Genomic DNA, 22,813 nt, shown 5'->3' with positions numbered 1-22,813 from the left:
GGGCTATACCTGACACTTCTCTGAAAACCCCATTGAAAAGCTGGGTCATTCTTTGGAGTTGCCTCTTAAAGGGTGTTCAAAACATTTCTCCATGGGAGAGAGGTGGTCCATGGCCTTTTGACAGAGCTGAGATGAACCAATGACTTTCTCACAGGCAGTATGGACAGGAATGAACAAGCTAGAAGAGCCCCTCTCTTGTTTAGTGGCACTCTCCCAAAGGTACAGCCAAAACCATGTGAGAGAAAAAGAAATACCTGGTAAAAAAAGCAAGATTTTTTTTTATAATACCATGCAGCAAATACCTGGCTGCATGCAGTTCAGTCCTATGGAAATGAACTATGAGGCTTAGTCTGGTTCTTGATACACACACACACACACACACACACACACACACACACTTCTGCAGCATTCCATCTGGTGGTGAAATGGTGAGAACTCAAAATGCCAAACACCAGAGAGTAAAGCAGAAGGCAACAAGAAGACTCCATCATCACACTGACCCACTCACTGCTATCAACTGGGACCCTGGGATGTGCCAGGAACTGTGTTCTCAGATATAGCAGTGACTATAGTACATGGAAACAAGCAGCTGATGAGTGAGCACATAGACCAGGGCCCAGTAATTTCACCCCTAGGTATGGACTCAACAGAAACACAGGCATATGCAGAGCAGAAGACATGAACCGAAATGTCACAGCAATACAGGTCAGTATATCCAGAGTGCTTGGGACCAGAAGTGTGGAAGGTTTCAAACCTCCTCAGATGTTGGGAAAGGTAGAGTAATGTGGTCTCTTGGAGATAGAACCCATGTCTCAACATGAGACTCTTTTATACACGGTATGCACAGCATACAAGTGATTTATATAATATCCTTAATTATTGGGACACAAGACAAGATTTCATGGTGTGAAGTTTTCTACAGGTGATAGCATGATATTGGTAAGAAATTTTATATTTTGAAGCATTTGGAATTTCTGGATTAAGCATGCTCAACTGTTAGTGTTGTTTGTAACTCCAGTGTTGACTGTAACTTAGACAACTTCTAAGTCTAACCACACTAGAATAAAATGTGACCTATCCTTATAATGTGAGAAAATCTGGTAAGAGAGACAGTGCCGTCTGCCAGGCAGCAGACACCATAAAGAGATAACCTATCATGTGGGCCCCACAGAGACACTGCGTGGATTTTCAGAGAAGCCACCAGTATCTCAGGAACTAAAAATCTGTAGTAATTCAAGACACTTCCTTTGACAAGCAGGCCAGATTTCTCCAGGGCTGACGTCATTACAGAAACTTCCACTCCACAGTGAACGTACAGAGAGCAGAGGCTGATCCCCTACCTCACTCCTCACAGTTCTCCTATTCCCTGTCTTTGCTTTTATTCTCTTTCTCTCACATATACAAGCTAACTTCTGAACAGAGAAGTATGAATCTCTGGGTTAATTTTATTTATAAGTAAAATAAATAAAAGAAAAAATAATGCCCTGTTACGCACACCAGATGCACCTCCCAAGAACGGTGGTAAACAGAATAAGGCAGACAGAAAGCCCATGTGCCATATGGCTTCATGGGTAAAATTCATCCTTGTAAACATGCATTTTTATATAATAAACCAGACTGACTACTGCCCTGCTCCAAACTTTCCACTTTGCCACTCACCGTGCCTGGAATAAAGTCCAACAGGTGCGTCATAGTTGGCCCCTGTCCATCCTTTACTTAACACAGTAAAACTAATATGGCATAGATTCCAGGAGAGTGGGAAGTAACGAATGAGATAGGTATGAGGAAATAGGATTCCAGAGCCACTAATCTACCTTCCTAACCTACCTACCTTCCCTCCTTTCTTCCTACCCTCCCTCCTTTCTTTCTTTCTTCCTACCCTCCCTCCTTTTTTCCTTTCTTCCTGCCCTCCCTCCTTTCTTTCTTTCTTCCTACCCTCCCTCCTTTTTCCTTTCTTCCTACCCTCCCTCCTTTCTTCCTTTCTTCCTACCCTCCCTCCTTCCTACCCTCCCTTCATTGGTGTTGGGGACTAAACCCAGTGCCCATGGTAGGCCAGTGTTTTGCCCACTGTGTAGACCATTCTGGCCTTGAACTCAAGAGATCCACTTGTCTCTGTCTCCCTGGTGCTGGGATTTAAAGGTGTGCACTACCATGCCTGACTGAAAATTTTAAGTTATGTGACCACTTTTCTTTGCCCAAGGAGACACACACACACAGAGATACACACACACATGTACAGAGACTTGTGTCTATAACCGTATCCTGTCCTCTGCTTTCCTGTAGTTTCTCCACTGGATGAGGTCACCTGAATGTGAGCATGCTCTGTCAGCTCTTTCAGCAAAGGAAAACAGAGGCTGCCCTGAGCTGGCTTCCTGTGCGGCTTTAGCTACTGGCCTTTCACCATGCTGCATGATAATCTGTGCAAGTGTCATTACTTCCTGCACCTCAGCTGGGCCTCCATTGCCTTCCACCCATAAAGTCCCCCGGTAAGTCACTGGTGGCCCTCCAGCCAGACCGGTGCCCCGAAACCCTTAGTTCTAAACACAGTTGGCCCTTTCCTTCCAAAAGATGCTTTCTAGCACTTGGGAATGAGCCTTGCCTGGTTTGTCTCCCCACTGCCCTGCTCCCAGCTCTCACTCACTACCCACAGCACTTGAAGTCCAAATGGCACATCGTAAGCTGCCCATTACCTCCCTTCACCTTCCTCACTCTGCTCTGAGGCTGTGGTTTCTTCTGCCTCTCCCCTCACCCCATGCCCATCATTCATAGCATCTGCAATAAACATATTCCCAACCTTCTGCATGAGCAGAAGACAGGTTCCCCTGTCTCTTCTCAGGCCTCTACTCACATCACCTCCCCTGTGTACCAGCCAGGGCTCCCTGCATCTTCCCCAGCCTCTGCTCGTTCCTTCCCGTTTCACCTCTTTCTCTTTATCCCTGCTTTAAACTGCATTGCTATGTTAGCTTCCATATCTGTTCCATAAGGTACTAAGAAAGTGGATGCAGAGATTAGCTCCTGAAGATGCTTGAATCCCTTATAGAAAATGTTGTAGTTAGCAGGGCGGTGGTGGTGCACGCCTTTAATCCCAGCACTTGGGAGGCAGAGGCAGGTGGATTTCTGAGTTCGAGGCCAGCCTGGTCTACAGAGTGAGTTCTAGGACAGCCAGGGCTACACAGAGAAACCCTGTTTCAAAAAACCAAAAACAACAACAGCAACAAAAAAAGTTGTAGTATTTGCATGTAACTGATACACACCCTCCTGTGTTTTATCTTGCTGCACATTCCTGTATGCTTTAAATGACCACCCATTTCCCTATAATACCCAGTACAGTATAACTGTTACACACATAGTTGTTATTGTTAGGAAATGACAAGAAAATACTCTGCCCATGTTTATTACAAGTCTAATTTTTTTCTTTCTATTTCCCATCAGTGGTTGATTGACTACCAATATACAACTTGTGGATCAAAAAAACCATTGTGTCTGTGGATGGAGGAGGATCATGGATGGATAGATAGGCAGGTGAGTGTTAGGAAGATCCCAAGAGACAACACACCTCTTATCAGAACCAGGTCTTTCTGTTCATGGTATGAGGTGCCAACACTTTCACAATGAAAAACAGAGGGGAAGAAAAGACAGTCAGTCCTACCACATACCTTTGTCCTGGTGGCAGACACCATTGGTGAAGACAGGAGAGTCAGGTACCCGGGCCACGGAGGGGCAGGGGGCAGAGCTCCAGGATAGCAAGCTTCCCCTTGTGCTGTTGTTGAGGCTCCCGAGTCTCATGAGCCAATGATCAGACAAGGAGGAGCTGGTGGAGCCTGCAGAAGAAGCAAAACAGAGCTGAACATGGCACATCTCTGAGGAGCCTGCACGTTGGCACAGAATTGTTCTACCACAGGTTTCCAGGCCCACCCCAAGAGTCACAAGATGACTCCTATCTTTCAGTCCTGGACTAACAGAACCAGAGGGGAACTATAGAAACAAAGGTGAATGGCCAGAGGGGAAGCCTGCAGTGAGATAGCCTTGAAACCACAGAGGTTAGAAGCCTTCAATGGGACATCCTTGGAACCATAGAGTTTAGAAACCTACAATGGGACATCCTTGGAACCATGATGTTTTAGTGAGCATAGGAAATATGGTTCCTTAGTACATTCAAATGTCTTCCTTGAAATTATTTGTTGCCAACTCTGGCTTCCTAAATGGGGCTACTTTTCCAGAGCCAGGTTACTAGGATTTTAGTAGTCACATTTAAAGCCATAGTCAGAGTGATAGCATTTGTCCCCAGGACACATGGCACCAGATCCTATAGACCAACATACAGTGAATACACCAAGTTCTAAGGAGCCAATCTTCAGAACAGCATTAAGGATGCCTCCCTCTGGCCTTCTCTAATAGGTTTATTATTGTTAAACTACATATTACTTGAGGAGTTTACTGAGTAGCCCAGGCTAGTCCAAACTCATGATCCTCCTGTCTCAGCTTCCCCTGGGATGAGATTATAAGCATGAGTCACCATGCCTGGATCTAAGTGTTTTATTCCTCTCTCAATGTCTGCCTTCTATAAATGGAAGGCAGGTTTGAGTTAGTTCTGATTCAAACCCGGAGGACTCTTTATTTTCTCTGGCTATTTTCCAATAATGATTAGGAAAGTGTGTGTGTGTGTGTGTTTGTGTGTGTGTGTGTCCCAACAGCACATGTGTGGAGCTCAGAGGATGCAGAAATTGGTTCCAAGGATCAACTCAAGTTGCTAAGGATGGTGGCAAGCATCCTTATAGCTGAGCTGTCTCGCTGGTCCAGAACATCTCAACTCTTAATATGACATCCAAGCCCACCCCCTCCAGAGCTGTGGCACACACCTCTCATGGAGCTGCTTGCTGACCAGGGAGGAATGCTGTTCCGCTTCTGATAGAACAGGATGTAAGCCCCTCTGGTGTTGACCTCATCCTCTCGCAAGGGCTCCACTGTGCTGTCATCATAGCTGTACCACTGGCCATCCAGGGAGTTCCGGCAATAGGCTGTAAAGGTTCAACCCCCAAATTCAATGCTTAGAGCCACAAGGCAAGAAGATGCTCCCCACAGGCAGAGCTCAAAAATGGAGATGCTTAAAGTAGGATGACAAAAATGTCCATTTTTAGCTAGAACTGATTTCTGTAAAGCCAGAAAAAGACGAAAGTTTCACAACTAGGGTATCTTACCCAGGAGAGCTCACTGGAAGGTGAGTGCACACTGTCATCTCATCCAGAACAGTCTCTCCTGACATGGGGCCTCGTGTTACAAGGTCAGCCAGTGCTGTCATCTACCACTCATCCAATTACGCTGAGACATGTCAAAGTGCACATCTCTTAATGATCGTGGAAAAGAAAATGAGACTCCTGGTTGCCTTTTCCTACTTAAGGACTGGAGCCCAACATTTACAGAAAGATGAACGTGATTCTGACCACCTTTAACTAGCTAAGAACACCTGGCCTTCCAAGCTCAGTGCATAGCCCCCAAACCCACTGGTCCTGAAGTTGGCCAACTTTTAGTGATTGCCTTACCAGAATGTACAGAAGTCAGTTCTAGCTAAAAAAAAAAAAAAAATGCACGTTTTTGTTGCCCTACTTTAAGCATGCCCATTTAAGCATGTCTGAGAAAGGCCTTGTGCTTTTACTGTCTCTCCCTTTCTGACAGTATTAACAAGGGTTTGCATGGTCCACGCCTAATCACATGTGGCTCAATAGGAGACTCCCATGACACGCATGTAGATGTGGCTACATCTATGTCTTAACTCTTCTTGTTGCCAAGCCCAGGACCTGGGCCACAGAGGTCCCATGAGCCCTAGCTTTCTAATTTTTGCACTCTTCCCAGCATAGTATTCTCAAAATATGTCTAGAACACTTTTTTGGTCCCCAGTGTGAACTCCCACTGGAGGCTCAGAGATCCTTGCCTGCCTGTGCCACTGCTGTTTTCTACCAATCTCTACAGAACAGTTATTTTAAAATGTACACCAAGAGATGCCTTTACTCCCCTACTGAAGACCTGGAGCTGGCCATTGTGACACAGTAAAACATTTCCTAAAATTCGTGGACTCTCCAAAGTGTCTTTGTATATACTGATGATCTGTGTGATGGCTGCAGCCTCTATCTAAGTGGGGTCAGCATGGGGTCAGTCCTAAAGAAGGCCAAGGAAGCAGCCGCAGGTTGGGACGTTAGGGAAATGAGAGGAGAAAAAGCCAAATCCCAGAACAGAACCAAACACAGAAACATAGAATCACTAAATTAAAGGGACCTTAGTAATGGTCTTGCAGCAACAGGTTCACGATGGGGGAACATCAAGAAACTCTAGACTTAAATGTGAAAATCAAAAGCCTCAAAAGCACTGGAGAGCAACAGAGGAATACAGTGAAACGGGCTTTCCAGCCACACCTCAAAATCCAAAGCCATAAAAAGAATGGTAGACCAGTTGGCTACCTGGACTAATGAAATGTAAGCCTTTAGCAAGACAAGTGACTTCAGGGTCCGTTGGGACAGATGCTAAGGAGAGGCTGCTAACAATAGCCACATGGGAAACATTCAAGGACACAGGACATTCAGGGCTCTTCAACACTAAAGAGGCTAGATCTGAAATATCGTCCCCCCATTAGACTGGCAAAACTTGGAGAGGGAGGGTTCATTCACATAGGCTGTGGCAAGCTCTCCTACATGGATGCAAACACTCTCTAACCCCTTATACTCACTCTCTACCTAGCAACCTCCCCAGCAACAGAAGAAAAAAAGAACTCATTGTGGAAGCTATAGTGTGTCACAGTGTGTTTAAAGGTCTCTCTTTAGGTTGTCAGTTTATAACCTTTTTTTTTTTTTAATTTTTAAAAATAAATACAAGAAGGTTTCCAGAACTGAAGAGCAAGCATAGTGCCTCCAGAGTCCTGGTGAATAAAAAGACCCACACAGAGGGAAAGCCTGTGAAATTCCAGAGGAGCAGTGATAAGGGACCTGAAAGCTTCCAGAAAGAAACTAGATCCCAGAAAAGGAAAGAAAACTGGCTGCCCCATCTCCAAAGCAAGAGGCTCGTCCTTACCCACATTCCTCAAGAACATCCCTGTCCAAAGACTATGGGACGCTGACCATTGACCTATGTCCAACCAGGCTGCCATTCAAGGGTAGCAGCAAAGGAATTTTAAGACATGCAGTGACTCAAATGTTGTACTTCCACTGCCCTCTCTTCAGAGCCAGTAGGTGTGCTCCCCTAAATGAAGAAGCTGGTGATTATCTATGGTACCCTGTATGGAACACCTACTACTGCCTCTTTACTAAACCAGCATAATTCCTAACCACATGCTAAGTATTTACTCTTATACCCACAGATAAGTGTTGTTCTCACCCCTCACCAAAGGAATTTCTCTTGGCAATAGACAGAGACCAGTATAGAAAACCACAACTGACCAAGCTGCAAGAGACCATGTGGTACCCAGCCTCAGCTGACACATCTAAAACACAGCTCCCACACCTAGGGCTTGGAACACTGAGGAAGTGCGGGGAGACTGTAAGAACCTGAGGAAAAGAAGTCTGCTGTGAGACTGTCTCCTAGAAATGTCAGGGAAGCTTCACCCATTAGTCTCAACCACATGGCCACCTAAACAAGATCTGAACAGGGACAACGGCAATAGGCACGATAACATGGACTGAGTAAACCTTACAGGGCCTCCGCCCTAAAGCAAGAAGTACAAGCAAATAAGGAAGAAACAGTCTTTCTCGGGGAAGATCTCCCCCTTCCTCAATTGGTTATCTAATACCAAGTTGTCAGGCCTGAGATTACACATAACATTATGTAGACTGAGCAGCTTGCATTCCATGTTTAGGAATACATGTGTGTACACATACACGATTAAAGAAAAAGAGATCATGAGTTTGAGAGAGCAAGGTGGGAGTACTTGAGAGGGACTGGAGAGAGGAAAAGAGGACATAATAATATTTTAATTTCAAAAAAGTAAATATTATTATTTTTAAAATCTCAGGTCACTACAGTGGGAAAGATGGTTCCTGAGATGCAGATACACATAGATTTCAAGGGATTTGTGCTGAGCCATTTGTAGCCCAGAGGAAAAAGACTGAGGTTCTGGCTGGACAGGGTCCTCCAGGCTGAGGACCTGGAGCAGCTGTGCAGGACAGGTCAGGTAGCAAAGCAGAGCGGCACAGGAGTAACCTGGCGCCCACGGAAGCCTTTGTGTGATCAGCCAAGTTCCATCCTTCCACCTTCCTCTGTTCACTTACAAGGTCCTGGTTTCCCTCTTTCTCTCTGAGGGCACTGTCCTAGCAGTGTGGCATCTGAGACGACATCCCAAGCCTCTAATGAGGCTCACAGGGATCAGCCTCCACAACTGTGTACCCACTGGACATGGAAGTGCTGCTGCCAACAGCTCTCCTACAGGCTTCTGCAATCACCAAGACGGGACAGAAGGAACGGCATTGGTCAAGAAGTGGTCAGTCACACCATCTCTGAGAATATCCACAGGGAAAGCTCCACTGTGAGAGCTGCTCAGCACTTTGTTTCTCTGTCTACTGCTTCTAAATGACCCAGATAAATAGAAATTAAAAGCACCCCACAAAATAAAAGGATGCCAATCTAGTAAGTAAGACTCTGTGTTACATCATGAATGAGGGCAAACATCACATCCTGGTTCTGGTACTTTACCCTCCCATATTTGATGTGCCTGAAAATACAAGACATTACTGACATCATAGTGCAGCACTCAGTCTAAGTCAACACCAGCTTCTCAGAGGACTGGACACTGTCTCTTTTGTCCTCTGTGTGCTGTGGGTGACAAACCAGCCACGGTGAATGGGGAAAGTGCTGGCCTTCAAGAAGCACCAATTCTAGGGACATCTTGAGGCTCTGGCTAGAGCCAAGTCCCATGGCAATGGCTGCTGCGCACAGAGAGGCATGGCAAGGCTCACCTGTGTAATGCCCACCTTGCAGACTGCCATGGTGGTTGCAGACAGCATACAAGTCGTAGAGGAAGTCCAGCGGGTAGGTGGTCGGGAGGCAGATTGGCTGCTTCCAGGAGGGCCAAGGGCCAGGCCCTGCCTTGGAGTTGGTGCTCCTCCTTGCTACATGGGGAGCCATGTTGAGTCCAGACAGTGGGAACTTCACCAGCGTGGAGAGCTTGTTCCTTCTCTCTCCCACCTGACAGAACCGTTTAAGATGGATGATCAGGATGTCAGGCAGAGTCCATAAACTCAGCTTTACCACACCCTGCTGGAGGACTTGGCAATGAGGGCACTTCCATGCATCATCCTGGGCCAGCTGGAAAGGAAGCCATTGAGACTGTGAGGCCACCAGAGTACACAACCAACCCACCACAAGGCAATCAGCTCCCCTCCCAGCCAGGGAGTAGAATGGTGGGGGAGCGGGGAAGGGACAGACCTGCTCCTCCTTGGTATAGGACTGAAAACATTCGTCCAGGGTACAGCTGGGCTGCTGGTGTGCCTGCTGCTGCCGCCACACACTGTCTGCATCCTGGACCCGTTCCTCCTGGAGGCTCCCGAACAGGCTGGATGGAATGAGGGGGCACAGCATTTAGAGCTCTCCCTCCCGGAAGAATCTGACTGTCTCTATGTAGGAAACCCGGGCAGGGCATCGGACAGGCAAAGCTACCCTGCCTGTGGGTTCCTAAAACTTCTTGCACCCATGGCTTTGCACTTACTCTTCGGGAATCACCTGTCTCCCTGACCAGCCCCTCAAAGAATCAAGTCCTAGGCTTACCCAACAGCACCAGCTTTAGTACCTGGCAAGAGAAGAAGTAGTACTTGTTGGATTGAATCACGTCCTCTTACAACGTTTGGCTGATATGCTGAGGTGCTATGAGAGGCAGCCAAGTGAAGTGATGAGCCCAGATTCAAGTCAACCAGGCTGGGTTCAAACCCCAGCTCTGTGTGCACAAGCTCTGTGCGCAGGAGCCATGTGACTTAGGCATTGCTTAATCTTTGTGCATCTCAGTTTCAAACTCTAGGCAACTCATAGTCCTCCTATATAGGGTAGGATGAAGATGAAACTTCATCTTCTCATTGGAAATAAGTGCTCTAAGTAGTGACTGGCCTGGGCTGGGGGTTACATGAGCATTTACTACACCTAACATCCCCACTGACCCCATCATGGTCACTATGCCCATCGTGGCTATTTAAATAGACGGTTGTAAGCTCTAGCAGAGGAATGGTGTCCATCATCTTGAGGTGTGTATGTGTGCAGGATATTATACTCTAATTAGAGAAAACTCTAGGACCAGGAAAAGTTTATGGTCAGAGGCCCATCCCAGCTAAGCTCTGAAGGAGTAAACTCCTATTAACTCACCGCTCTGTGACAGAGCTAGTCCATTCCACAGCCAGCTTGACATGAGGAGGACCTCCTGGCCTCCTGAGGTGCAAAGCCCTGAGGAGAGAATGAGGAAGCCTGTCAGACAATAGATCCTTCCATAGTTCTCAGGGTCCAGTGGTTGTCTCTCCCCCTCCTCTCTGGCAGAATGTTCCAAACAAAAACACCACAAACATGACCACAAACCACACTGAAGGTTTCTAAGTCTGCTGAAGGCCTTAGCTCTCTGCCTACCTCTTAACGCCCTTTCACTGAGGTTCTCAAGAGATGGGAGCTCTAAAGCCTTCTAGCTACTATGACTCGATTAACTGCTTTACCAAAGGCCCTGCTACCTCTTCAGTGTCTACAAGACACATTGCCATGATTTGAATCTGAAAGGTCACCCACATGCTCATACCACCAGCTGGTGACAGTCTATGATAGGGAAGCTTATCTGGAGTAGGTCACTGGGCGTGGGTCACTGGGAGTATCCTATCTCTAACTTCTTGGATCTCTGTTTCCTGGCAAACATGAGGTAAAGAAGCCTCCCTAGCATGGGAGACTCTGTCTCACCACAGGTACCAGAACAACAGAGCCAGCTGAACTGAAACCATGAGACAGAGTAACTCTTCCCTTCCCTGAAGGAACTTGTTCACAGCACCACAAAGTCAGACAAACACCCAAATGAGCATCTCACACAAAAAGCCAGTATTGATGAAGCCCCAGGAGAACTAACATCACTGACCACGACAACGCAGCAGGAGCCGCTGCAAACCTGCCCACACCAAAGTCTTGCAAACCCTCCAATGCATAAAAAATCTCAGTGAGTAGAACTTTACTCCTCCCAACTTCTGGGGCTCCACTCATTTCAGGAAAGCAAGAAAAATGAAGAAAGGAAGTGAAGAGTAGGAAGCTTTACCCTGAATCAAGAAAAAAAGTAGTGGCCAAGTTCACACCCAAAACATTGGTTAGAATGTGTGACATTGTTCCCAAGATTCAATAGCAAATTCTGGACTCACAGAACTTTCACACAGTGTGAAGAGTGTACTCCTTAAGAGTACACATAGCAAGTACAACGCCCATGGCTTATTTTCGATGTATTTTGCATTACTTTGTCCTACCTCTTTTATGTACTTAGGTGCTTCAAGTTCCTATCACATATGTAGTCTAGAACTAGTAGAGGCTGGATCCAGCCTGGAGAGCACATGTTGAGGAATTAACTGTCATTTCCAACACTGAATGCCATAAGGACCCTTCTTCCCTAGTACTTCCCTTCCTGTTAGACCAAAGCAGGTCCTGGCTGACAGCTCCTCTCTCCCTACTCCCTAATTGCCAGCTAAGATGGGTATAAATGAGGTATTCTGGGGAGACTTCTGGTCTACCTTTACATTCCAGATTCGCAGCTCAAGCTGATCAAGTCAGGAAACCAGAGAACCTTACAGTGGACTATGCTCTATGGGAATATCAACAAAGTATCAGATTACAAATACAGACAGCAAAATCACCCCGTGGACACTGTGCCAGCCCTGAAGACATCTACACAAGGCTTCACTGTGACAAGCTATTGAATAGACATGCAGAGCATCATGAAGTCAGAGGCAGAGGCTTGTCAGCCCCTGAAGCTTTATCCCTCAGTCCTAGTCCACTACCCTTTACAGTTTACGACTGATGACACAGATGTATCATTCTCACCTAGTTCTAAGGGAACACTCATCCTAACTAGGTCTGAAGCATGACCTAACCATATGGTGGGTATATCAGTTAGACCAATCTGGGTGCAAACTCAGGTTTCTCCAGTCACCAGCTGTGTAAGTATGAGCAAGTTGATCTCTGGTAGTCTCATTGCTCCCTCATCTTTGAAGTGGCCATGCTGGGACATAGGGTTAAAAAAAAAAGTAGCAAAATGTGTCTAAGAACCCAACAATGTAGCTGGTACTAGAGAGGAACCATAAAGAATGTCTAGCATTATTAGTAATTTTACTGTTACATAGTCTTCTTCTGTAAGCCTAGCTCAGTAAGAGCGAGCCATCTCTTCCCTTACCTGTCGACTGCCCAGTGACAAAGGGGCCGGCTGTCCTGTGGAGATAAGTAGCTGCAGGCCAAGGAGAGTCCTACAACCCGGATGGAAAACAGAGTCCCCAGGTCCTGCCATGATAAGACCAGAGGCAATAGTTTATCACGTAGTCCCTGTGGCAGAGCAATTGACTCTGTGACACATAAATTAATCAAAAGCACAAGCACTTTTCTCTATCGTATTTGGAATATTTTCGTAATAACTGGTATTTAAAATGGAGAGACACAAAGGCTTCATTGTTTTGAAGATTCAGTCTTTTAATATAGTGATCTAATGCCATGCTTGATCCATTAAACATAACCCCACACACAATGAACACGGTATACGTAAATAAAGTGTTTAACTGAAGTAGATATTGATAAATAGAAAGTAAAACTGATTTTTTTAATCAGTTATTGATAATTCAACCTTTATGGTCAGGATTATCATCACCACAAATAAGACAGCCTTGTAAAAACAACTTCATACACACATGCTGATATTCTAGCATTTCTGAAACTGAAGCAAGTCTTACGGAGATACACTTATATTATAGGTGCCTCAAAAAAAAAAAAAAAAAAAATCAGTGGGACAAATAACCCAATTCAAAACTGGCCAGAGGACCTGAATACATACTTCTCCAGCACAGGCAAATAACAAAAGTGTGACAAAAGACGGTTGCTACCATTTGTAAATAGGAAATGTGAACCAAAGAACCAAGACCACAATGAGCTGTCATTTAAACCCACCAGAACAATTATATTTCTATCTATATTCTAATTCAAAAGGGGGAGAGAAGTAAGTGTTGGGGAGTATGTGAAGAAATGGGCACCCACACGCACAGTTGGTGAAGATGTATAACAGTGACATGGAAATCAGCGCAGAGTTTCTTGAAAGGTTGTGCCTACAGATACCATCTGGTCCATTACCGTTACTCCTGTAAATGTAGGTGAGCTGTAAGTGTGGGGACTTCAAGAGATGTTTGCAAACTCACGGTCAAAATAACATTGCTCCCTACAGTCAAAAGGTGGAAACAACTCATATATTGGTAACAGATAAATAGGTCAATGAGATGCAGTGGATACCGCAACTCAATTTCATCAGGGCTTAAAAAAGAAGGATTGAGATGGTGATGTAGTTTGGTGGTAGAGCACATTCTAAGCAGGCTCTGGGTCAGACCCCAGAAACACACACACACTCACATGCGCACACACACACAAAAAAAAACATACACACAAAAAACATACACACAAATAACATACACATGCCCCCACACATGCATGAACACACACACTAATAACAGAGCAGTAGAAATCTACCATCTTTGTGGCAGTAACTCATCACCTTTACCTTCAGCCTGAACTTCCTCTAAGCTTGGGAGAGCTTTATTGTGTGCATGACTCTGAGGTCCATCTTAGGCACACTAGGAGCTGGGGGGTGGAGGGAAACCTGGCATATGCTACAGGTCTAAGGGGCTAGTGGGAATGGAACAGGGTATTCTGTTATTCTGCTATATGAAAGTGGATACAGAGGTTTTTGTGGGAGGATCATTTTAAAAGTTGAGAGTACAGTAATCGTTATACAGAATGGCAAACCCAATTAACATATACTTATGAATGGTTAAGTTATATATTTTGCCAAAAAAAAAAATCAATGCAGTCTGCATTCAAATGAAGAAACAGTTTTTAAAGCTGTCACTCAAAAACTTGGCTACAATCAAAAAAATAAAATACCATTTCCTTCTAAATTAAAGCCGATGGCAGACATCTGTACTTAAAATCCTGGGTAAGATGTGCGTCAGATTCCGTCTGGCAAGAAAAAAGGAGGAAAGCATTATAATTCCAGGAAAAAGTAATGTCCAGCGCTTTGCAAGACCAAAGGTCCAAACCACAGTGAGACAACTGTGAGGGGCTGCAGTGGCTGTGGCAGCTGCCATGAGCAAGGAGCAACAGGCAGGACAAAGCTAGAGCCATGTATAAGGTTGTTCTGTTTCAATGTAATTTAATCATTTGTCTCCCTGCATTTGTCTTCACTGAACACTTGGTCCATATGGCAGCCTATTAGGAGGTAGGGTCTTATGAGAGACACTTAGGTTACTGGGGCATCCTCAGAAGGAACTTCAAAACCCTAGTTCTCCAACTCTCCCATCACACCTGAGGTATGATGTCTTTGTTCCCATATGTTCTGCCACAGCGTGTTACCACCTGTCATTCTCATGGGACATGAATCCATCTAAGTGCCATGTCTTAGAACCCTCAACACTCCCAGGTCTATAAGCCTTTCTTCTTCATGAACCAGTCTCTGTGGGGGTTAAACATAGTGATGTGATACTGAGTAACACATAAGAGTAGACAGACCAGTAGTTCTCAATCCCTGAACAAACCCCTTCATAGGAGTTGACTAAGACCACCTGCATGTCAGACACTTAGATTACCATTCATGAACAGTAGTGAAATTACAGTTATGAAGTAGCAACAAAAATAATTTTACAGTTGGGGTCACCATAACATGTGGAACTGTATTAAAGGGTTGTAGCATTAGGATGGTTAAGAACTAGTCTAGACAGTGAAGTTCAGGGACTACTGTCAAAAGACAAAAATACTCATGTATCCACCATGATAAATGTACAGAGTGTGGTTAATCTATGGTTGTGACTAGACCAAATGAACAGCTGGAAGCCTGCTAACCTCAGAGGCTTCAGTTTAAATTGGCCATGGAAGGGTGTATACTTTCTAAGAACATTAATTTCAATCCAGGAGAAAAAAAAAGAAAGGTTTCCTTTGGGAGTCCTAACTGACTGGGCCTTGCTGTTTGCACAGGGAGACCACCCTTAACCAGATCCCAAGATCTATCTGGGGGCAGCCAACCCTGCATAAAGAAACAGTGCTGATCTCATACACCCAAGTTTGAATGGTGACCATAAAAAAATGTTTTTTCAGTGATGTCTTTTTTCCATAATTCATGCAAATTAATTCTCTCTAGCAAATGGCTCATTTTTATTTAAAAAAAAAAAAAAAGAAAAAGAAAAAAAAAAACCAAAACACTTTCCTGTCCTCTATTCTAGAGTAAGCCAATTCATTTTAGAACCTTCAATGTATGCTCACTATGCTTAATCTCTTCAGCTCAGTTTTGAGAACTCTGGATATTCTCTTTTCAAAGTACTGCCATGTGGAGCCAATCTTTGATACGGTATTAAAAGGATTAAGGCTGGGGCTGGAGAGATGGCTCAGTGATTGAGAACACTTGCTTCCCTTGCATAGGATCCAGAGTCAGTTCCCAGCACCAACATGAGACAGCAGACAACTCCAGTTCCAGACGCTCAGACTCCCTCTTCTGGCCTCCTCAGGTAGTGCACACATGTGCACATACAGGTAAGGAGGCACATACATACACATAAATAAAAAAGTAAAAAACAATGTTTTAAAACCAGTATGAGTTAAGTAAGAGGGCTATCCTGAGAGCCTTGCCACCATCTGAGCATGTGATTCCTAGAACACATCATGTCCAACATCACATTCACCAACAAGAAAAAAAGTGTCCAGCAGCAGGCTGAGGCTTCCTGCATTTGAATCCTGCTAACCGCACTGTTTTGATTAGCTTTTAACATTGAAGGACTGTAAGGACACAAACGCAGTAAATGCACGCAATAAGGTAAGGAACAGGACCAGCTGAGGAAGGAAGAGGCAGCTGAAATAAATGCCCACATAAAAGTGGTCTCATCCCCTTTTAACAGTCCGTAGCACACAGTCTGGGGGACAGCTGCCACTATTACTAGGGAGCCTGACCTACTTGTGGAGAAGCTTACTTCTAATTCAGGCTCTTCAGTACAGCGAACAGATCCTTTAGATATAAAGGTTTGGACAAATATAGTGAAGGTTTTTAACAAATTGCTTTTTGGTATGAACCCTAAATCAAATGTATAGGGTTGTCTTTGAGTAGGAAGAGATAGCCAATGTGAGAGATTATCTATATAAAACAGTTTGGTATAACCCCATTGAAAGGCTCTTATTAAACAATTTCTAAAACAAGACACTACTGACGAGACCTTAAAGACCCCAGCACCTTCCCTGCCAGAGCAGTTCTTGACACAGAAGCTGTTAACCTATGGTTTTATGGTTGCTGAAAGTCAGTGGGTTTTAAACTTCCTTAAAATTTTTCAGGACAAGACGAGACGGTATTTTTCCTTGAGCTTTTAAACTCAGTTTCTCAAAACAAAATTATTTTAGTATCTAGATCTCACTCATGGACATTAGTCTCACCAGCCATCAATTTTTCACAAAATTACATCTCAAGGGCTGGCAGCATGCCTCAATGGGCAAAGGCACTTGCTGCCAAGCCCGACAACCTGAATTCAATCCCTTCCACACTCGAATGGTGGAAGAAGAGAACCAATTCCCAAGAGCAGTCTCTGACATGGATGTGCATCATGCATGAGCATGCACATAAACACACACAATAAGTAAAGAAAAAAGTATTTTAAAAATGACAAAAAATGACAAGAAATTGTTTCAAGCCAGGGGTGGTAACTCATGCCTGTAACCTCAGAACTTGGGGAAGTTGAGGCAGGAGGACTGTCACAAGTTCAAGGTCAGCCTGGATTACAAAGTAAGATTTTTGTCTCAAGAGAGGTTGGGGGAGAAGAAAAAAAAAAGAAATTTTATCAAGTACCTTCAAATTTTTATCTAGATGTGTAAGCTACAATTTACTCTGTGCCAGCCCCTAGTGAAAACTACGGAAAGCCATAAAAACACAAGTTGAGAATAATAATTCAAATGTTACTTTTTATTTCACTGTTGTCTCCTAATGTCAGAAGTGAAAACACTACAACCCACAAGATGCTGTTTGCACATAAATGCCACACAAGTAAGCACACACTGCACACACACACACACACATTTGCACACAGACCTGTGCAGAGACCTCACTCCTCATGAGGCATCGAACCTTGCTGAGAATACATTGTTGAAGCTGGGCCCAGGAGATTGTTCTATCTTCCCGTATCAAGAACGGTGGCCCAAACCTGAAAATCAAAGAAAATAAGTTATTTCCAAAGAGGAAATCCAACAAGAGTCATGGATGTTTGCTTCGCTCTGGTTCCTCGCCAGTGGATTAGTGAATAGTTAGGAGCCAAGGACAATATGGAGTTGCCAGTTGCTTACATATGTTCCACACAGAAGCTGCAGTGCAGACTATTCCAAGAGATGTGCTCCCACACCAGGGAGCAGAGGAAGGGGATGTGGGAACAAGAGCAGAGCATCCAGAAGACAGCACCATCAGTGTCCTGTTTCAGGAATGTTCTCATTCCTGGGAAGTTTTCCACATCCCAACCCACTGAATGTCCAGAAGTGGGCTTGTCAGTGAGCATAGGATGTCCTAAGGGACACCAGCTCTGCCCACAGGCACCTTGGCTGTGAGAAGATCTGACTGGATAATGCAAAACTGTTGAATGGATGTTGGTAAAACCGAGCACAAACATGAAGGCCCCTGTCTCAGTGGGGAAGGGCCCTGTGCTGCCACTGAGTGGGTTGATCAGCTCATCAACCTCGTCCTGTGCTGTGAAGCATTGTGAGTCGCTTCCAGTTCGTTACTATTTGAACAGTGCTGTTTACGGCAGGAACTTCACACATTCTTAGACACAGGCTCTCCACTGTGTGTGACCACTCATCCTCCTAGGATGGAAGCTCTATAAATAGAAAGACAAAGGCAGTGCCACTTACCACCAAAATGCCCTATAGAAAAGCCATGGCAGTTTACCAGGGAAGCAGTACCTCTACTTAGGTCCCCGGATAAAGAGCTGGCTTTTTGTTTTATCATCTTGACAAATAAGTTGCTCTGTTCTTGCTCAGAACGACTAGTGCAGATTTCCTTAGCAATCTGAAGAACTAGAATAGAATCTCGCTACTAAGTTAGAATTTCCTCACTGCCAATGACACGGAATCTTTTACCCTATGCATGTGCTTCTGTGGACTCCTCTTACCATGAGAGGTGTTATCTGAGTGACAGCTAGGTTTTCCATGACTGAGGTGAATCCTTCAGTCTCACAAGACATACATATTTTTCCCTCATTTTCTTTTGCCTTTAAGTTTTTACATTTGATTTCAGTTTAAAATGTTAATTTTTTGAAACATAAGCCTCCTCTTTCGTGGCCTCCTGTTTTATGTGTTATAAAAACAGCCTCTTCTACTCAGAGACATAAATATTCTATGTTGGTTCTCTGTTTTGTCTGCTTTGTTAAGAAAGGGACTCACTCAGGGGAGTGCCAGCATGTTCACCTACACTGCTTTTATGGTAACTTTTCTGTGACTACATTTTTAATTAATTTGGGATTTATATGTAAAGATTTACAGTAAGAGGAAAGATTGCTTTAAAATAAAAAGCAAGTTGTTCAGCCTTACTTATTGGATAATGCATCCATCCCAGGACTATAAATCTCATTGTATCATATAGTAAATACTTAAAGATACTTTGGCCTATTTGGTTCTGTGATTATTTTCATATTCTTTTATCCATATCATTATATTTTAAAAATTAAATTTTTATTGAGCTGTATGTCACACTATACACCTATATAGGATTCTAGGAGCTAGGTAGGATGCTGAGACAGAAGGATTATGAATTTGGGGCCATCCTGAGCCACATAGGGAGTTCAAGGCTAGTCTGGGCTACAGAGTAAGACCCTATTTCAAAAACACATCAGTGGTGGTGGCAGCATTGTGGTTGTTGGCATCTTTCCTTTCCCCTCCCCCAATATTTCTGGTTATTCCCATTACATTATGATCCCAGATAACTCTTAGAACCATTTTTATCAATCTAAGCACCTCTCAAAGGAATTCTCCGGTGTTTTTATTTTGTATTGCTTATATAGTCCTACGCCTTGTACACATTAAGCTGTTATGCTACAGCACTGAGCCACACCAGAATTCTCTCTGTGTATATTTTAAAGTTTATTTTATTTTGTGAGTATGAATATTTTGCCTGGATACATGTATGTACACCACAGGCATGCCTAGTGTCTGCATAGGGCAGAACGAATCTCCATGGAGTTATGAAGAGTTGTGAGCCACCATGGGATATTAGGAGCCTAAGTATGACCTCCTTATGAGCAGCAAGGGCTCTTAGCCATATCCATCTCTCCAGGCCCCAGACTCCTTTAGACACTTCGTCTGCATTTTAGCAAGCACATGATCAATATACATATTTACAGGGTCCACTGCAATGTTTCAATGCATGCACACGCTGTAGAATGATCAAGTCAGGGTCATATCCGTCAACCACACAGTCACAATTTCCTTAAGACACTTAATCTGACTATATCAAAAAGTTGTCTGCTTTCAAATATTTGTAATATAACCAATCACTCTCCTGAACCCTTTAGTTTGAATCACGTTCCAGCTCATGTCTTCCAAACAAACTGTCAAACTACAAACAGTGCTGGGTTTTATTTCCTTCACCTCCACCTTTTTATTTCCCAATAGTGACCTGTCTACTGTGTAGCTCATGGTGACCTGTAACTTGCTACAGAGCTGAGGCTGGCCTCACAATCCTCCTGCCTCAGCCTCTAGACTAACGGAGATTACAGGTGTGCACAGCCATGCTTCACTTTCCTAGCTAGTTTTCCACGCTGGATGGCTGCTGCTAGCCCTCGTGACGCGATATAAAGTAGTAGTGGTGCGGACCATCACAACCACTCCTGCAATTAGCGGGAAACCTCTGGTGTTTAATTAAGGATGGTGTCGCCATCTGCTCGAGGCAATTACAGCTAATCCTCTTGCTCAGAAGCACTCTGCTCTCATCTTCTACTTTATTAACAATGGGAATAGATACTTATTTTATTAAGTTAGAATTATTCTAGATAGAATCCAAGTATCGAACCCAGTATGGTGGTCTCCTCTGTGATCCCAGCACTGGGGAGAAACAGACAGATCAGAAGTCCTGAGCCAGCCTTGATACATAGTGAATTTAAGGCCAACCTGGGCTGTATGAGATGAAGAAAGAGAAGGAGGGAGAGAGGGAAGGAAGGACTGAAGGAGAGAGGGAGAGAGGAGTGGCGAGCACAGGTCAATAAATTCCACTTATCACATGAACATAGGAAGGAGGTCCACATACCTGCTCGCCTGCTGCCCTGATCCCACTAGGTTACAGAAGAGGATGACCACCCTGTTCTCACTGTGGAGAGGCATAGAGAATCGCTGGCTGTCACGAACTGCCAAGCGCGGTGACACTGACAGACCAGACGGATGAGCTGGAAAAGAGAATGACACCAGAGCATCCAGTCACCACTGGGGAAAGGACACCGGGGGATTTTGAGGGGAGACGGTGGGGCTCCTGGCACCTGGCATACAAAATTCATATAGATATGATTTGTGGTTGTCATCAGCCAATAATTTTAAAAGATGGGCCTGAGTTTGATTAGAAAATTTCAAAGCAATCTGAAAAGCAACCTGAATTTACCTGGGTTGCTTTTATGTCTCCATCTAAGAGAACCTTAGAGCATCCCCTACTGGGGACAAAAGAGGGGGCTTCTAGTTCTAACCAGTTCTGAAATACTGATTTTTTTTTTCTCAAGGAATATGTGTGTTACCCATGTTAAATTTGAAATGAGGACTTATTCCCCGGAGTTATAACACAGTCAAGGTCAATCAGTGCTTTGTTCCAGATTACATGGCCCACGATTCTCCTGTTAACGCAGAGAACGTCAAGCATCTGCTTCCCACAGCTCACTGACTGGGCTACCTTAGGACATAGGCTCAGAGCACAGGAGTCATCGAGGTGTGGCAAGTTGCCATTCACATTACCAACCCTACAATACTATGCTTCTTCCTACTACAATAAATATATTTTCATTTGTAAATTCAGCACAGTGGGAGAATAATAACAAAAAGTAATAAAATAGAATGGTGACAAGTGACTATCATCAAGGTTATTTAATATCCACGAATTGTGGGGCTGGGGCATAGGTAGAGTGACTGCCTGACTGGCATGTGTAAGTCCCTGAGTTTGATTCCCCAGCACCACAAAACAGAAATACACATTAGCAATGGGTACTTTAAAAATTTTTTCATTTAATGTTTTGAGAGTTCAAGGGGTGTAGATAACAGAAACTCCAAAAGGAGAATCTGGAAGTAAGTGGGGGCTGCTGCATGCTGCAATGGGGTCTTTAAACATGGATTTCTAAACTGGCTAATTGTGCTAAAATACACATTGATAAACAATGAAAGTTAGCTTTTTAAAAAAAAAGACCACGTTTACCTGTCAGAGATTAATATACATCTTAATCTCATTGCCTGTCTACAGCTCAACTGGAAGGAATTTGATGCCAGACATGAGCTGTGAATTGTAACAGTCTTGGAACAAAGATGACACCAGCACCTCCTGCTAAGCAATGATTCTCAGAGTATGGTCCCTTGACTTGCAGATTCAGCATCTCCAGAACTATGACTGACATGCAGATTCTCAAGCCCCTCCTCCTCAGGCCTTCTGAATCTGAAACTCTGAGGAGCCCAAAAGTCTGCTCTAAGTAGCCCTCTGCGTGATTCTAATACTCACTGGGATTTTTACTATCAATCATCTGCAGGTAAGTTACAGAACAAATGAGCCTAGCGATTGCAAGCATTAAAGGCTTTCTGCCTTAACACCCTAAAAGACACACCACCTCACACTCACTCATGCCATCCCAAACAACTTATATAAGACACTACTGTACCTGAGAGTGTCCCCGGACCAGGTGAGGGAGGGACTTGGAAAGCATACACATTGTCACCCTCTGCAATGGTATTCAGGTCCTCTTCATCAAAGAATGACCGCTGGAATCCATTGGGATACAGTTCAACCAAGATCACCTGAGATGAGAAGGATCATTTTCTCAAAAAGAACCCACTAGATAAGAATTCAAAAACAGGGCCGGCGAGATGGCTCAGTGGGGAAAGGTGCTTGCTGCCAAGCCTGATGACCTGAGTTTGATCCTTGGAACCCACACAATGGAAGGAGAGATATATCCAACTTCTGCATGTTGTCCTCTGGACTACCTATGTGTGCATACACACACACACACACACACACACACACACACACACACACAAACACACAAATAAATAACTTAGCCTTAAAACTTATTTCTTCTTTCCTTCTAAGTGTCTACATATTTTAAATCACAAAATATAGCAAACAAAATAATTTGATTAACTACAGACATTTTAACTGCAACCACACAAAATTTTAAAAATCTAAAGTTTTATATCTAACTAACCTACCATAGCACAAATAGGATAAAAAAAAAAACCACTCTTGATAAATAAAAACTGATTTCTATAAACAGTGATCCACTAAGAGGGATTCAAAGTGGTGCTACTAATTTTTCTCACGTGTCCAGCCTAAAAAACATGTTCATGGAACACAAGAAGAAGATGGTTTACACTACAGGAAAGAGACATG

General features: G+C 44.1%; 1 protein-coding gene across 2 annotated transcripts in view; it reads right to left on the bottom strand.

The window, feature by feature from the left end:
• Positions 1-22,813, bottom strand: part of Usp43 (ubiquitin specific peptidase 43) — a 61,549-nt gene that overhangs the window by 10,854 nt on the left and 27,882 nt on the right. Inside the window, exons 6-14 of one of the 2 annotated variants that reach the window (XM_034508105.2) lie at positions 22,086-22,221; positions 20,489-20,624; positions 17,291-17,402; positions 12,371-12,474; positions 10,330-10,407; positions 9,406-9,532; positions 8,952-9,285; positions 4,860-5,018; positions 3,657-3,821 (exon numbers count right to left, since the gene is read on the bottom strand). In XM_034508105.2, the coding sequence (XP_034363996.1) occupies positions 3,657-3,821; positions 4,860-5,018; positions 8,952-9,285; positions 9,406-9,532; positions 10,330-10,407; positions 12,371-12,474; positions 17,291-17,402; positions 20,489-20,624; positions 22,086-22,221 (1,351 nt within the window). Of the gene's footprint in view, positions 1-3,656; positions 3,822-4,859; positions 5,019-8,936; positions 9,286-9,405; positions 9,533-10,329; positions 10,408-12,370; positions 12,475-17,290; positions 17,403-20,488; positions 20,625-22,085; positions 22,222-22,813 lie in introns of both variants that reach the window. The other variant, XM_034508104.2, reaches the window with a different exon arrangement.

The sequence above is a fragment of the Arvicanthis niloticus genome, chromosome 6 (genome assembly GCF_011762505.2).
Source record: "Arvicanthis niloticus isolate mArvNil1 chromosome 6, mArvNil1.pat.X, whole genome shotgun sequence".
Lineage (NCBI taxonomy): Eukaryota > Metazoa > Chordata > Mammalia > Rodentia > Muridae > Arvicanthis > Arvicanthis niloticus.
Note: the sequence above shows the minus strand (reverse complement) of the source record. Positions and strands in the feature narration are given on the sequence as shown.